Consider the following 18,693-nt stretch of genomic DNA (forward strand, 5'->3'; position numbering starts at 1 on the left):
GTAATTCTTTTAAAATATTTGCACAAAAAGCCATTTAAACCAGTGCTTTTGTCTTCGTCACAACAAAACACACCTTTGATTTGTCATTGAGATCCAGTGCGTGCTTCATTGATCTCAGACTAACCCACACTAATCCACCAAACATAGACATGAAATGTGCCAAGTGAGGCACACACACACACACACACACACACACACAGCAGTGGTGGTGCTTTCAGTGCCCATGAATAACAAGAAAACCATCCTCGCAATTTATTGGTTAAATATTTAGTAGCCATATGAGTAAATGAGTGAATGAATGATTAAAAATAAATCAGACAAAGCTATGAAATCACTCCTTAATAATTCAGAGAACCAGCTCTGAAATGATGCATGTTTCGTGTGTTACTCATGTCACAAGATGCCAGCAGAGTAACCAGAGTGAGTTGCATACAGTGTTTGACAATTTGCATGTCTAAAAAAGAAACTCTCTATTATGATATTACACATTTACAACTTATTTTTCATGTAATTTGAATTGGAATTTAACTTTTTCCAACAATACTTTTGAATATTAGAGGGAGTGAATTTCCAATCCAGATTACTGTATATATATTTCATGTAATTGTTTCATACTGCTCTGGGGTTTGTTGCATGTTTCACTACAGTGTTTGACAAGTCAAAATATTTATTTCATGCATGTAACATGTTAAATGACAGTAATTAAGTGCTTAAGACACATTACATTCCATTGATAAGTACTAAGAAAACATTTACAAAAAAATGTAATGAATTCCCGCTGTGATTATCATTTATTAATAGTGGTTATAAATATATGAACATGCACATGACATACCACATGAATGAATCAACTAATGGTTTTCAAACTAGCATTACACCATCTGTACTTATCATTAAGGGTTCAAAAAAATTAAATTTAACAAAAGAAATTCAAACAATGTTTTGTAATGTGAAAATAAAAGGGTATTTTGATCCAAAACATACCAGAGCAACAAAACAAAAGTACATTCTGAATTATGTTTTATAAAGGATAAGTCTGATTTTGATAACCTGGTTCTGATGACAGTTTAGATTTGGGAAAATGAACTAAATCAATGTAAAGCATTATTTCTTACTGAACCGTACTGGATGAAGAGCTCCTGTCTTCTTTGAACATCATGGACCATTTATGTTCATCAGAGCAGGAAACTAGTAATTGCAAAGTGAGCAGTGTCTCTCTGAAGTGTTTCAGTCTCTTGCATGCTCACATCTGAACTTGTGCTCATGCAAACCACATGTGGACACAGATTCCCTAAATGTTTCCCCGGTTTTGGATCTCAAAGTTCCTCTCAGTTCCACACCCAACATGAAACACAAAACATATTTAGCTGACTTGTTTTTTATCTTGCCCTTGCCCACCGTAACACTGTCACTAACACCATGCTTTTCATTATTTACTCAGCTGGTGGAGTTGGTGCTTCAGCACACGTCCCGTCACAGGACACTGATTTAGGTGGGTGCTCACTAACACCTTTTATGACATTTCAGCAAAGGTAAAAGATCAAGTCACTCGTCATGTTCAGTTGGTAACTCATTTAATGCACCATTACTGTTGTTAATAATTTTCTCTCTGAATGGATGTGCTGTATACACTATCTCATTTCATTCCTGCTCTGTCCATTATTGGGTGCCACGATAAGTAATAATGAAAGTTACAAGATGACAGATTACCAATGTTACTTTATCTTTACTTACATTATTATATAGAGATTCTTCTAAAAAATTCATCTATATTAATTTTATAAAGCTTCATATATGGCATTAATTGTCATATGTGCCAGCTGTTATTTCATCATCATTACAACAAATGTCGTATGAAACACATTCAGGTATGTTTCATGAGGTATATTTATTTAATTAAGAAAGATTTACTGTATTAGAAGATTGTATACCATTCGTTTTCACGTGTAACTAGTGGCGGTTCTAGACCACAGTAGCAGCAGACAGGGGCCACTTGTGATTTTGGGGGGCACACTTTAACATTCATCTTAACGTAGGCCTACTTTCAGGATTATTTCAAGTCATTTTTCATGTATCACTCTGCATTCTCTAAAAGCATAGGCTGTGTCCTGGTGGCTGTTTTTTTTTTCTTTTTTCAAAATTGCAGGTCAGTTTCATCTGCAGGGCTGGACTGGGACACAATTTCAGGCCGGGAAATCTCACACTCATCCAGGCCATCCTTTAAACCCACAGCAAATTCTGAAACCACAGACAACCACAGACACAGACAATTATTTGAATGGCCATCACATAAAAAATTCTAAATCCTTATAGGCTCTGGCTGAGCAAAATTAGTAAAGGTTCTCTCTTCAACTGCACATTTACTTCATTTCCCCTGATATCTCTTTCTCTCCTTTGTGTTTATGTGTGTGTACTTTTTCTTGTACTTGTCACTTCTTCACCAGCAGCTACTGTTATGAACAGAACTGTCTCCACCTTGTTGCAAAAAACACCAACTCATTGTAAATTGTTTGCACAGAATCTATAGTAAAATTCAAAGTATTTTATTAGGACAATGTGCTATTGCTGTTGTTTTTTAACTTAAATTGACTTAATTACCCAAGATGAACAAACATATATTTCATACAAAATATAGTGCCTAAATGTCATGTGTATAGTAGACTATAATATCTTACAGAAATTATTCATGCAACTTTACAGTAGATAATGGTGTCTTTTAGCATACAGTATTGACTGACAAAAATAATGGGGTGCTACTGCTAAGAAAACATTTGTTTAATACTTGAGTTACAAAGACAAAACTACAGCAGTCTGTTTACTGCTCAGTCACATTTACAGTCACCGGGACTGAACTGTCTATCTAACTGGGACTGATAAACGCTGTCTAACCTTTTGCGATGTTTGGTCTCATCAACAGTGCTTTAAAATACAGCATTCTGAGTAGATTTCAAATGAGTCTGTTATGCATTGTGGCGCACATGATTCCACAGACAGGAAAATGCTCCGGTTACTAACGTAACCTCGGTTCCCTGAGATAAGGGAACAAGCGTTGCGTCGCTGACACTAGGGGAAACTCCTGTTTACTCTGATACTGAAGCCTGATTTGTTCATGTTTTTGTAGCTGCACAAACCAATGGCGCTCTTGCCGCCAAAAGGGGAGGAGCCGATGGCTATATAAGCCGGCTCAGAGTGCCATATCATCAGAATCATTCAACTGAAGCGACAGTCATCGATTAGTAACCACCGACATATGTTAGTAACTGAAGCGATCCCTATCGAACAGTCACTCTCGTTGCGTCGCTGACGCTAGGAGAACGCATCCAGCAGCGCCGTGCTATGAGCAGACGCAGAACTAAGCCTGCTCTACAAGCCCAGCTCAGGATCACCCGTTAGAGGGCCTCGTAAGCCTGAGCCAAAGAATAGACCCGAGTCATTAATCTGAGGTCTGCTTAACATAGCCCTTCCACTCAAGGGGGAATGGGTAGATTTAAGCAGATAAGATCCGCACCTGCAGGGATGTCCAAATTGTAACATCTCGCGAAGGTAGACAGTGATGACCTGCCGGCAGCCGTACAAATCTCCCCGATACAGATCCCACTGGACCACGCCCAGGAGGAGGCCATTCCTCTGGTGGAATGGGCCCTCACCCCTATAGGGCATTGCAAGCCAACTGCAGCATAAGCCAGGGCTATAGCATCTACTATTCAGAGAGATATTCTCTACTTTGTAGCTGCATGGCAGCCCTTTGAGGGGCCTCCAAAGCACACAAAGAGCTGCTCTGATTGTCTGAACAATCCAGAACACTCCAAGTATATTTTGAGTGCCCTAACAGGGCACAGTAAGTTAGGACCCTGCTCACCATCCATCACGGGGAGTGCTAACAGGGAAATAACCTGGACTCTGAACGGAGTTGAGAACACCTTGGGTACATAACCACTATGCGGCTAGAGAACGACCTTACAGTCGTTAGGCCCAAACTCAAGACAAGAAGTGCTGACTGACAGTGCTTGAAAGTCACCTACACGTTTGACCAATGTTAAAGCCAAAAGAAGTGCAGTTTTGAGCGACATAGGCCATAAGTCAGCCGTTTGGAGCAGCTCAAAGGGAGTGTTTGAAGAAGATCATCACAGATACTCCAATCAAAGACACTGACATACTGAGAGAAGTGAAACTACTCCTCAGTGACATCTATATAAGTGCTCCTGTAGACTCCTGGAGGGAGAACAATGAATGCAGGGATGTTTTTTCTGTGCAAAGTTATTCAGATTATGTACAATTAAAGAAATCCAGTGGATTTACAGGACGTTTAAAAAATGCCATCAATGCAGCTATAAGAGAGGTTTGGTAATGTCACAGATGTTGCCCAGCAAATAGACAAAAAGATCATGTAATTTAACATTGCAAAAATGGGCTTCAGTGTCAGCTGCATTCAACAACTCGTAGATTACATCAAGGTAGTCAGTGAACTATGTGTTCAAGAATGAGTTCTCCATTGACTTGATTTGCTCTATCTTTAAGAGAGCAAACAAGACATTCACTCAGCAACACAGACTGTTTAGAGAAGCCAATGACCGTGTTCTCTTTTTGAGGAAGAAGAAAGAAGAGTATTACAGTATTTTCCAGAAACACCTTCAAGGAGCTGCATCATCTGTCATTTTCGGTGAGATCTTATGTCAGAAACTTAAAGAGCGCATTGAGCAGAGTGTCTACACAAAGTCTGCAAGAGATTTGATAGACGATATTAGACTAAACCATAGATCATTGAATGGAAGCAGAATAAATCTGGAGAAACACATCCTGAAGTTTCTGGCACAAGAGGAGAATTTTTCTGCGTACATGGACTACCTTAATTATCCCAGAGAGCACTTTGAGAATTTCATCAGAGATGAAGTCAGTCAGTACATGACCCAAAACTTCAGTGACAGTGTTTTGCCCAAGATGAAGAGGAACACTGAACTCCTGCAGAAGAAGATCATGGAAGCTGTACACAAATCTACTGAACATGTTCAAACAAACAGTGGAAATGTTGATTTGTGGTTGAAGACTTTCACACAGCAGCTCTCAGATGTGCTGATATTCTCTAAAAAAGACCTCATTGGAGTCAAACATGATGATGTTGATGATTTCAACCTTCTCAAAGAAGTGATAACAACAAAACCTCCTGCTCTAATGCCCGACACGAGCAAAGAGTTCAACACAGATATGTTTTATGAAAAACTGGACCTCAAGGACAGACCGGATGAGATTCTGATTGACCAGTTCTGTCAGTGCTGTTGAGTTCAGAATCCGTTCTGGAAAGCCACCTGCACCCAAACTGAAAACCGTGATGGAGATCACAGTGTTCTTTCGCACAGAATAACTGAAATCAATGGGCACTATTACTATGAAACTAATAATCTATGTAGAGATTTTTGCTCAGATGCAGTGGCAAGTAATAAAAGTTTTAAATCATCAGGTAAGTGGATACCATATAAATGCATAAATACAGAACAGCAAGAGAAGTTCATGATGACTGGTTTTGGAGCCCGGTATTCATACCTTTTCCTATTTGGGTTTACTGGAGGTGGTTTGTGCGCAGATACCAAAAAGATCTGGAAAATTACTGCGAGAAATCCTTTGTGGAGCAGGGTTGGTTCCCAATAATCCTGAAAGCCCACACAAAAAATCAGGCAATTAATAGTTTACGCTTACATAGGCCTTTTGGATATATTCATTAGAAACACCCTGTTATATTTTTGGGAAAAAATGTCCAAAACATTCCAGAAATAGCAAGGTATAGAATTGAATCGCTTACGCCGCTTTTCTTTTATGTTTTCTTCTCACACTATTGATTAATGTTGCTTATCCAAATGGTGTGGCAATAAAGATAGTTTTGAGAGTATGATAATTAAGCCCTTTGGGGTAATGCAGTCATTTTAAACAAATTTGGTCGTGTGAGTGGAATTAACCTTTTAGGGCAGGATGGTAATTTTGACATATCTTTGAAGATTAAACTACTGTACATAAGCTTGAACATGAACAATTAACATTAAGACAGAAACAAATAGGCAATTCTTAAGCAGTGAGACCTGAAGAAAAAGAGGGACACTCAGAAAACACATCATGAAAACACTCAAGAACTTGCCTTAAAAAGAGGAAGAAACACTGACAAAAGAGTTTAAAAAAAATTGGAAATAGTGTGACGTATCTGAATTAGAGGATGCTAATGCTGTAATATATGATACTCAAGACAGTCTGATGTCTTGAGTGCTTTGGGGCCGTTCTCTGATTAGACTTGCAAACACCGATATTCTACTTTCCCCTGCTTTACGCATTTAGAACAGATTTGAAACATTAATGACTTATTAAGTGATTTTGAACAATACGTGTATTGCTTCATATTTTGAAACTTAAAAAAATAAACAATGTTTTGACTTAAAAGTGTGTTTGGGCTCTATTTCTTTCAACTAAATGCCATTTGCTTTAATATTTTGCTATATAATCCAAAAAGCATACATTTTTAGTTGTGGGTTAAGTGTCCAAATACTTTTTGGGGCCATTGTTTAGCTGTAATTTTGTTGTCGTTTTTGCTATTACTAGTAGTAGTAATTTGTAAATTTAGTTCTCATTTGAAAACTGAGAACTAGGAAATATATATACAGTATATCATTTTTTTTGTGTGTGGCAGAATGTTCTCAATAAATAAATGGTTATAGTATTTTTTCTAATGTGTTTTGACTAGCTGTGTCCTGTTTTCTGAATTTAATCAAATCAACAGTGCAGCTTTAATGTTTTATGAGGACATTCCATAGACATAATGTCCCGCTGTGGCTTCGCCAGAGAACAGGCAGGAAGACGAGGATGAAGGATACCAGAACACTTTAATGATTACACGAGAGGGTAGGAGCACACGCACAGGGTAACAATAACTGACAAACTCGAACACAATGGACAGGAGCTGATATAAGGTGGATAACGAGGGGCAGACAGGTGAGCACAATGAGGTGATTAACTAATAATGAGAACAGGAACAACCAAATAAGGACACAGAGGGAGAAACCATACAAGACAGTCCACAGGGGTGTGACACATAATGGTTTTTATACTGTACAAACTATTTTCTATCCCCTTAAAAAACAAAAGCAAAAGGCTCCATGCGAAAAATTCAACCTTAGTAATTATTTCAAAATCTCAGCTCAACATAAATACTAACATCAAAAATACTAATATATTTTATAAATAATTTTAACAATTTCTTTATACATTCTGAATGTATAATTTATAGGAATTTGTTTTAACATTGGAGATCTGTCAATCCATGGAATCCTGCTACCATCTACTGGCCATAGTCAGAAAATGTCATTTTCATGTCTTTTTTTTCCTAGCAGAGGTCACCATTTAATTTTTCCCCCTAATGTTTGGACAAATCTTTTCATTGACTGAAAAGTTTTTGTTGTTGTTGTTTTTTTCAAAGTTTAGATTAAAAAGAATAACACTTATTTTATATAACAATTTAATTAGTCATTTTGAGGTTACAAAATAAAAACACCACAAAATACCAAAATAAATGCATACATATCATGTTTTTATTTTATTATTTTAATTTATTTTGGATTTTTATTATTGAAGAAAGTGATATTTATTATTTGTATTTTTTGGGGGGAAGGCCCAGAACAGAGTATATTAATATAATTTACTTTAAGTTTTAACATTTGTATTATTTTGCTTAACTGCTCAGCAAAACCATAACTAGATAAAAGGGATGACCAAACAATATAAAAAAAATTTTTTAGCAACTTGATCAAGCTTCTTTTTTTTCTAAAGTGAATCAGCCCATCAGTGACTTTATTCACTGGTCGCTGTACAGGTCAATTTTCACAAAAGAGATGGACTCAAAATAGTCCTTTTGGCCTTTCTCAAAGATGACATAGATGTATTTATGATCCTCAGTTTCATTGCCTTTAAGTGACGTCATACAAGAGTATCCACTTGGCCCGGCCCAGATCTTCAGAGTATCTTTCACCCATGATTTACCGTGATTCAGAGACCAGCGAAGGGTGAGGTTCACTCCTGAGGAAAACAACAATAGAAAAGTAACTCACATTATGTATAAGCATGAATTAAGTATTGTTCATGCTGCTCTCTCAAAACACAAAACAGTACAAGAGACACAGAGTAAAACAATAGCATAATATAGAATCAAGATATGTGCAAACATGTATTAAAGAGACTGTAGACTGTGTAAAGTGAAAAATAAAATAATAACAACAACAACAATAAAAAGTAGTGACTGGTCAGGCGGATATTTGGCCATTAAACTCCTCTTCTTTCATGGTGCAAAGTCTTGTAGGCTACATGAGACAAAAACAAATCATGCACAAGATGCAAAAATCCATTAGAAAAAGTGAAAAATCTGGGAATGTTTCTTGAGTAATATTTAGACACATACAGTATGCAAACTGGAATGCAATATCATTGTACGAAAGTAGTAGTACTGTATGTAGGAGTTCTTTGAAAACCAGGCAACCTAGCACTGATTTAACAGTCTTATATAAAAATATCAGAATAGATACTTCTCATGCATAGTTTACTGAAAAACCGAATGAACATTTTTTAAAAATGTATTATTACTATTTAAAAATATTGAATACAGTTTTTCTTAATCCTTCCATTGCAAAACTGCAGCACTGCACATTTTGAGGTCTCCCTTATCTGACACACTTAGATCAGGTTCTAGAGTTTATGATATTAACAAGGTGTGTTAAATAAGTGAGATCAGTGGTACTCCAAGACCAGGACTGAGAAACACTAAATGCATTTCTCATATCATCACGCTCACTGCTATTAGCGTTGGCTGGGTTGGTGAAGTAAAGCACTCCTTCCTTCTCTAAAGCTCCAGCTGCAACCGCAGAATCCTCCAGTGTGCGATCAAACACCAGCTCCTCCACCGGCAGAGACTCTCCTCCATCCAGACTGCGTGCAACCATGCGACAGCGGCAGTGATAGTGTTTATCGTTGCGCACATTAATCACGATGCTGCCGTCATCCAGCTCCACTGGCTTTGAGGAAACACAAGACAGAAGTCTGAAGAATTTACAAACTCTTCTGATGCATATTTCTGCCACACAACCACCAATACAATTACTTCTGTAATAGAATTTATATAATTAAAGTTGATCATACCTGACACTCGTCTGGGTCAAAGTCAAGGTTGTTTTTACGCTGGTTGTAGGGAATGCTCTTCAGTTCAGCTCCATATCTCCATGTGTTTCCATGATCATCACTCAGGATGCAAAAGACTCCGTCTCCAGTGATGCTGCCGTGGCCACACACCACCAGACGCCCAACAGCAGGTGGATGACGCTTCTGTAAGCACCATTAGATGAACACATCATGAAGAATCGCTTGCTCAAACGAGTATTTTGCACAGTCAGTGGTATCAGTTATTTTAGACAAACCCAATGCTAAGTGGCAAGAAAAAAACAACAACTATAATTGGATGCTTTCTATGTCACTCAGACTAGGTTTGGTAGGTAATGACAGAAATCACTACAATTTATTAACAGCATACAAAACTAATAATCATGTATTGATAAACAAATGATCGTCACAAAGTGTGGGTCTCAGCACACCAACTGTTTCCATATGAATATTCCAGAAGATAAACATATTTCAGCTGAGCAACTGTTGGAAGAATTCGCATATAATCTGAGACAGCCTCCCTTAATGATAAATAACTTCTGTTTTGTCTAGGTTTCTGTGTTCAAGGACTTTTATTTTTATATTAATTTGACTGTGTGCTGTCTGTGTTCTTTTCCTGTTTGCTTTGTTCCCTTGTTTTCGAAGTATGTGCTCAATTCTTTTATATAGTTAATCATTTTGTTTCTAGTTTAGTTCTTGTATACCCTGTGTATATTTATCCCTCCCAGTGTTTCAGTTCAGTATTTGTCTTGTCAAGATAAAATGTTGGGTTTGCTATTCTCAGTTCCCTTGTGCTCACAAGTGTTTTGTTTGTTAATAAATACACAGTGTGCTAATAGAACTCTCTCCCTGCCTGCAAACAACCCCTGACACAACTATTCAATTCTTTGATCATCGCATTAAATTCAATTCTCAAATCCAAAACATACAAAACAGTTTTAAACCATGATAAAATGATGGCAAAGCAGCTACATTTACTGTATCAGGGTTTATGTCTCGTGTTATGTTTGTGTTTGCTTGAGTTTGACTTTGAGTTGGTTTTCTGTTCCTGTTTCCTTTGTTCCCGCTTCTAGTTGGTCTAGGTCAGTGGTTCCCAACCCTGGTCCTGGAGGCACCCCAACACTGAATGTTTTGTGTGTCTCCTTAATCAAACACACCTGATTCAGATCATCAGCTCATTAGTAGAGACTCCAAGACCTGAAATTGGTGTGTCAGATAAAAGAGAAATGTAAAATGTGCAGTGTTGGGGTGCCTCCAGGACCAGGGTTGGGACAGCTCACACTTCAAACCAAATACTTTAGCTTTCTATTGGTGAATGACCATCTTGAACCTGATGCGAAATCTGCATAGATAAATGTTTTGCTCTCACATTAAATTCCATATAGCGTGCAAATTGCTTTTACAATGACTGGATTTCATCCATGAAATTTTATCATTATCATAATCATATTTTGCCTGACAACCGGCCACTTACTGTGTGTTCTTTAACATGTAAGTCTATGGGAGTTGTAAGTGAAACACTCAGACATGAAATTAGGCATGGAAGTAAAAAAATACCTGTATACCGAAGCCAGGTCCAGGAACAAAACTCATGAGCCCCAGTTGAGGGTTAAGGTTTCGTGGGGCGCTCCAGGTGAACCCGTCATCCAGACTCTGCACCATCATTGTGCTGGAGGGCTTACAGTGGTAACGGTGGAAACACAGAGCATAGATGAGTATCACAGCACCAGTCTCTTCATCCACAACAACCGAACCTAGATTCAACCCATCTGCTAGAGAACCATCGTCCACTATGAATGAGGTGGGAGACCAGGTGACTCCTGAGAACGTGTCAGAAGAAAGAGATGGTTGGAGAAGCAAACAGGAATGAAAACAGAATACTTGCTTTTTCAGCAGGTGAGCTATGAAACATCTGACACACCTCTGTCTGTGGAGCGTCTCAAAGCGATGAACTTGGCTCCGATGTCTTTGAAGGACAGTTTCCGGGCCTCTGCAAAAGCCAGCAGACTTCCCTGAGTAGTGAAGGTCAGCAGGGGAATTCTGTAGGTGTGAACTTCTCCAATTTGACCACCGACCCAGAGCAGCTGCTCATCAGCGAAAGCTGGATTGATCTGTGCATGTAAAAAAGTAAAGGGATAAAATGATACAGGTCAAAACTATGCAATAAATAAACAAGCTGAGATGAGGCTAGTTGTGTTTACTCTTTAAAGACAAGTTCTGTGTAGGCACATACCAATGAGACTGACTACAGATCTCAACTTTTGCTCAGGAAAACATTCAATCAATGAACACCAGAGTTCACATTATCCTCAATGAAGTCAGGTTTTAACAGAGCTATACACAATACAATATGCCATAGCTAAACATAACTGCTAAAAGAAAACACATTTGTGTACATGAACTTTTGACACAAATATTTAGTTATTGATATATAGCCCATAAACTTCCTTTGTGACAACCAGCCACCTCCTTGCTAAATTATTAATTCATTTGTTGTATTGTGGATTCATAATGTGATATTTATGATCGTCTTAAATATCCTCCTACCATAAAAAAAAAAAAGTTTTGTGATTTTTTTTATGCCATTACATTGGTTGGAGCATAAGAAACAACATTTTTAATTTTTGAACATATTTTATTATGTAGAGGATGCCAGGACTAAGTTATTAAAAAATAATAATAATAATAGACATGATAATAAAATAAATAGACATGAAAAGGCATGTGTCGGCAAAAACAATGCTTTATTTATTTTTTTCATTCACCAATCAGTTTTTAGGTTTCAGGCTATTTTTAACCAAACTTTCTACAAAGATGATTCTCAGCTATATGTTATGAAAGATATAACAGAATGATTTGATATACTACTGTACTTTATGCACTATGTGCATAAAATGTCTATAAATTGGAATTCCCATTCTATACAATGTATCTATACATTGAATCTCATTTGCATATGAATGTGTTCTTGGGGCAAACCATAATGACAAAAAAGTGTTATAATGGGAGTAATAACTTTGCAACATTTTCATAAGAATATCTCACATATTGATCTATAATTTCTTTCCCTATTGACTTGTGTTTACCCAAAATGCCTGATTAACATGATGTTTGTCCTGCTGTCCTCTACAGAAGACATAAAAATTATGCCCTGTTTCATAACAAAAATTCATGAAATCCTGTAACATTTTTCTGAGATGTTTCAAACAATTTGAAAATTGGTCCGATTTAAATAATAATTACAAAGCATTATCATATTTCCCTAAGAGTGTTAAATTTGATCATTCTGTCAATATCAGTCATATTTAACGACCAAGGAGAAAGTGTGTTATGATCAAAACTCCAAATATTTGATATATCTCTGAAAAGCCCTGAATGTGCTCTGTACAGGCCATCCAGGCTTAAACTGGCATGTAGGGTCTCAGAGAAATTCACTAAAATATAATCAGTCTAAAAAAAGGTCTATGCCTGGGTCACAGGAGGATATGCTAAACAAAATCTTCTAGCCTACCGTTTCATTTCGCGCAAACGAGCACAGCACTGCAAGAAGCACAATCCGCAAAGTGTTCCGATTCATGACGGCAAGTTTTGTCAAGTCATGTGCAAACTACTGAGATTTTTCCTGAAGGCTACAAAGCGCTCAACGGAGTCAGCCGAGGAATGGCAAAAGAACTGGTTTAACAGACCGGTCCAGTCTACAGTACATTATTGAGATGAGCGCAATGCACTTCGCTGACATGCAAATCAATCAGCTGCACCTTAGACTTCTCTGTCTTGACTCTGTCTTGGACACTATCAGATAAATCAGTCGAATATGGTCAATATTGACAAATCCAGCATTCTAGCAATGAACGGATAAATTGACTCCAGGATGCTTTCAGACTGAATTCCAGCTTCATTCACGGAACTGACAACTTGTAGTTTTGACAAAACCGTATTTTGCATATATACATGACATTTTTTTTTATCTTTAGGTACTAAAATGACCTGTTTAAATGAGTACATTTATCTTAAATGTATTTTCTTTATATTATTTGTGTGGCAGTTGATATATCATGGCTGTGATAGAGGCCATCCAGGCTTAAACTGGCATGTAGGGTCTCAGAGAAATTCACTAAAATAGAATCAGTCTAAAAAAGGTCTATGCCTGGGTCACAGGAGGATATGCTAAACAAAATCTTCTAGCCTACCGTTTCATTTCGCGCAAACGAGCACAGCACTGCAAGAAGCACAATCCGCAAAGTGTTCCGATTCATGACGGCAAGTTTTGTCAAGTCATGTGCAAACTACTGAGATTTTTCCTGAAGGCTACTTAAAGCCAACAAAGCGCTCAACGGAGTCAGCCGAGGAATGGCAAAAGAACTGGTTTAACAGACCGGTCCAGTCTACAGTACATTATTGAGATGAGCGCAATGCACTTCGCTGACATGCAAATCAATCAGCTGCACCTTAGACTTCTCTGTCTTGACTCTGTCTTGGACACTATCAGATAAATCAGAGTCGAATATGGTCAATATTGACAAATCCAGCATTCTAGCAATGAACGGATAAATTGACTCCAGGATGCTTTCAGACTGAATTTCAGCTTCATTCACGGAACTGACAACTTGTAGTTTTGACAAAACCGTATTTTGCATATATACATGACATTTTTTTTTATCTTTAGGTACTAAAATGACCTGTTTAAATGAGTACATTTATCTTGAATGTATTTTCTTTATATTATTTGTGTGGCAGTTGATATATCATGGCTGTGATAGAAAATGTGACAACACATAGGCAAACTATATAAATGTGTTCATAAATATCTGACAGTAAGGACCTTATAAAAGAGGTACTTTCTTAAATAACCACTGCCTACACCTTTTTTATTATTATTATTATTTTATTTTTTTTAGCAAGGATGCATTAAATTCACCAAAAAAGACAAAAGTTCTGTAATGTTACTTACCAAAAAAATAAATAAAAAGTACAAGAAAAAATTCTGACTTCCTATAAGTGAAGATTTAGATTGACTCCGTGCAAAAACATTCATCTTGGTTTCCACAAAAATGTTATGCAGCATGTTTCAACAATCTGATAATCAGAAATGTTTCTTGAGCAGCAAATCAGCATATTAGAATGATTTCTGAATCATTCTGCTTTGCATCATAAATTAAATTTTAAATCATATTCAAAAAGAAGTTATTGTAAATGGTCATTTTTCACATTATTCGTTTTACTGCATGTTTGATCAAATAAATGCTTTTGAGCCCGTGTATTTTTCTGTTTTTAAGTGTGATGTTTTAGTCTCTATGAATTATTGAGTTATGGTGTGAGGACAGGTGGAGGGAGTGATGTACCATCTAATTAAATATGGTACATTTGTTCTAAGACTTTCTAGCGAATAGCGATCATCTCTGACTAATTTAAAAGTGCAAATGCTGCCCTACTCAAATATAATGTCAGGTATTCTTATTTGTCTTGGTTATGATTGGAACTAAAAGAAACAAGGAGCTGCTGTATCAAAATAGAACAACTTATTGAACAATAAAATGTGTCCCTGTGTAATCCAGCAAATCAAGTGAAAAGTCAAATGTGTTTATATGAAATTTAATACAGTGATAGCCTTTCGGTTGACGTTCAACACAAACTTGCATGTACTATTTAAAAGTCACTTACAGTACAACAAGGAGCTGCTGTATCAAAATAGAACAACTTATTGAACAATAAAATGTGTCCCTGTGTAATCCAGCAAATCAAGTGAAAAGTCAAATGTGTTTATATGAAATTTAATACAGTGATAGCCTTTCGGTTGACTTTCAACACAAACTTGCATGTACTATTTAAAAGTCACTTACAGTACGATGTTACCAAAATGATTTGTCTGGTATCTAAATGTACATCTATGGCCACAAAAAGGCCAGACTGGGTAAACAAAACCACATAACCTGAAGCACATGAATGACACTTGTTCAGAATATAAAATGGGGTTTTCTGATATCACAGTAGTATAATGTGGAGAACATGAACACTGCTTGCTTAGAGTGTCTATGTGTCTCAAACACTTGTGTCTTCCAGTTTATGTGAGCGAGTCATCTCAAAGGCCTTCATTCATTTAAGCAACACCGGGGATAAAAGAAACACCTCAAGGTAATTAAAATGAAATCACATTTCTGTATTCAAAACAATAATTCAAGACTTAATTCAATCCACTGTTATACAGTAGACAACAACCATTTTAAGAATGTTGTAGCTTCATAAAGATTCACCTGAGTTACATTATTGTAAACAAAAAGCCATCAAATAGCCCCAATAAACACATGTGCAACCCACGTGCAGCTCACCATCTGCACAAAGCAATTATGAGAACTTCAAGACACATATTATAGAAAGTTTTGTGCACTGCCAGGTAAAAAACAGTGGGTACAATCATAGCTGTTTTATAATATATTGCTGCCTTGTGTCTTCCAGTTTATGTGAGCGAGTCATCTCAAAGGCCTTCATTCATTTAAGCAACACCGGGGATAAAAGAAACACCTCAAGGTAATTAAAATGAAATCGCATTTCTGTATTCAAAACAATAATTCAATCCACTGTTATACAGTAGACAACAACCATTTTAAGAATGTTGTAGCTTCATAAAGATTCACCTGAGTTACATTATTGTAAACAAAAAGCCATCAAATAGCCCCAATAAACACATGTGCAACCCACGTGCAGCTCACCATCTGCACAAAGCAATTATGAGAACTTCAAGACACATATTATAAAAAGTTTTGTGCACTGCCAAATAAAAAACAGTGGGTACAATCATAGCTGTTTTATAATATATTGCTGTATAAATCAATCTCGCACTGAAGCAGGATGCCTCAATATTTTTCCGGAGTGAAATTCATATAAAAACCATTCATAGTATAGACCAGATTTAATGTAACGAAAATGATTTTTCATCAGGCTGATACCTTGATTTTCTCAACAACAACAAAAAACTGAGAATGTTTTGACCCTTGAGCAAAGAAAGAAGCATCAAAGTTGCACATTTTTGGAAATGCATTCACCATTTAAGAATTAAGCAGTTTGCATTCTCAAGGTGTCACTAATCTTGTCTATACTAGTTTTTCTTTTTATTTCAAACATTATGTGCCTCCTTTTATTTAGGTTTTAACTTGGACACACCAGTTTGGAACAAAACTGTTATATGTCCCATATATCATTATAAATAAGAGTGATACGGTGTTTAGCTCTGAGGATTTAGCTGTGGTGTTTATCCTACAGGGCTGCCTGTTGTCAACCCATCTGCTAGAGAACCATCGTCCACTATGAATGAGGTGGGAGACCAGGTGACTCCTGAGAGATTCACGAAAGAGATTACAATTCGGTTTCATCGAAAATAGCCATTTATGACTGTAGTGAAAGTGGATGGTCCACCTTTGTCTGTGGAGCGTCTCAGTGCGATGAACTTCGCGCCAGTGTCACTGGAGGACATTTTCCTGGCCTCAGAGAACGCCAGCAGACTTCCTCGCAGCGTGAAGGTTAGCAGAGGGATCCTGTAAGTGTTGACCTGACCGGCTCCACCGCCGACCCATAGCAACTGCTCCTCGTATATCAGTGGGTCAATCTGTGGGAAACGTGGAGAATTACAACAATAAAACAAGGCATAAAGAAGTGATTTAGGATTGATCTTTAAAATTTCTTTCATATGACAATCACAAGACAAAACAATAACCTTGTTGTCAACATATTTTATCATTGCTAATTATTCTATAACCAAAAGCATTTGGACCCACTTTAGATTAAGTGGCCTTAACAACTATGTACTTACATTTAAATTAATAAGTTGGTACAATGCACTTATTGTGTACATACATGTTTTTACATTGTACTTATATTTTAAAAATACCTGCATGTAATTACATCTGTAATTCATTTATTTAATTACATGTATAATTACACAGTTGACCCATCCTTTACACCTTAACCCACCCTTAAACCTACCCATACCACCAAACCTGCCCGAACCTCACCCGTATCCCACCGCAATAGCAGCAAGTGTTTTACAATACAATATGAACACAATAAGTACATTGTACTTCATTTTTGATGTAAGTATATAGTAGTTAAGGCCACTTAATATAAAGTGTGGCCAAGCATTTTTCAGTAACTAAAATGTTTATAAACAAAAAATATATATATATAAACTAGTGCTGTCGAACGATTAATCGCGATTAATCGCATCCAAAATAAGTGTTTTTGTTTACAATAATGTGTATTGTGTATATTTATTATGTATATATACACAAACATACATAATGTGTACATGCATAATACAATATTTATATTCATATATAATCTATATTATAAATATAAAGATGTTTTATAAACAAAACCACATAGTGCTCAAAGTCATGCATCACTGCATCATGTAAATTTAGTTCAGCTACACACTTGTAACTAAAATGTTTATAAACAAAAAATATATATATATAAACTAGTGCTGTCGAACAATTAATCGCGATTAATCGCATCCAAAATAAGTGTTTTTGTTTACAATAATGTGTATTGTGTATATTTATTATGTATATATACACAAACATACATAATGTGTACATGCATAATACAATATTTATATTCATATATAATCTATATTATAAATATAAAGATGTTTTATAAACAAAACCACATAGTGCTCAAAGTCATGCATCACTGCATCATGTAAATTTAGTTCAGCTACACACTTTATTCTGCATATACATGCTACAGTCAAACAAATTACCAGCATATATTTAAGAGCACTAAAAGGCCAGTTTGAGCACAGAATCATGCGAGAGGTCCTGTATTTACCTGAAGCTCGTCTGCACGAGCGCCGGAAAACACCGCGATTAAAAGCACAATTCCGAACTGTCGAACAAAATCCATCGAAACAATAAAGACGGCGACAACAGTGCACATATGACTGCGATACGCAGATAAGAAGAATTTCTTGATTACGGTATATATTTCCTTTAATAAGACTCGTGAATCCTGAAGTATCTACACGGCCACAACAGCCGACTCGCATCTTTAACCGGAGAGTCACATGACCGCCGCGAGGCGTCAGAGTCACATGCCAGACCGGAAGTGGGAAACATGCGCAATAGACATTTTATTTAAAAACAAATTTTTTTTAAATGTGAGGGTACGATCTTTATAGACTCGATTAATCGTTATTTTTGGTTACATTTTATGAACTATAAACTACAAATATTTTCATTTTTTCCATACACAATAGCCTATATGATGTTTGTAATAGGCATATGTTTTATATATATATATATCTTTTACGTAACAATGTTTACATACATTTGATTTCTCCTAATAGAAAAGCCGTTAAAATGTGGGAAATTGTTTATAAGGCATTTGGGAGTCTAAACTAAGTCCAGTGCTATCAGACACACCTCAACCAAATCATTTCTACATCAACGTCGTTTCGTACCTGCAAGATGGATTCAGTTTGTTAATTGTATGCTATGGGCCAAGTGTTCTTTACGGTGG

The 18,693-nt window shown here is 36.6% G+C and overlaps 1 protein-coding gene across 1 annotated transcript; it reads right to left on the reverse strand.

Moving 5' to 3' along the window:
• Positions 1–7,682: 7,682 nt before the first annotated feature.
• On the reverse strand, positions 7,683–18,222 carry LOC107595619 (sialidase-1-like). Its single transcript, XM_016286084.1, has 6 exons — positions 18,004–18,222; positions 16,591–16,780; positions 10,738–11,000; positions 9,163–9,345; positions 8,819–9,038; positions 7,683–8,049 (listed from the first exon to the last, which is right to left on the reverse strand). Exons 1-6 carry the CDS (start codon positions 18,109–18,111, stop codon positions 7,829–7,831), a joined length of 1,185 nt encoding a protein of 394 aa, XP_016141570.1. The 5' UTR covers positions 18,112–18,222; the 3' UTR covers positions 7,683–7,828.
• Between the last annotated feature and the right edge of the window lie 471 nt (positions 18,223–18,693).

Source organism: Sinocyclocheilus grahami, unplaced genomic scaffold, assembly GCF_001515645.1.
Source record: "Sinocyclocheilus grahami isolate Dianchi unplaced genomic scaffold, SAMN03320097.WGS_v1.1 scaffold205.1, whole genome shotgun sequence".
In the NCBI taxonomy this organism is placed as follows: Eukaryota; Metazoa; Chordata; class Actinopteri; order Cypriniformes; family Cyprinidae; genus Sinocyclocheilus; species Sinocyclocheilus grahami.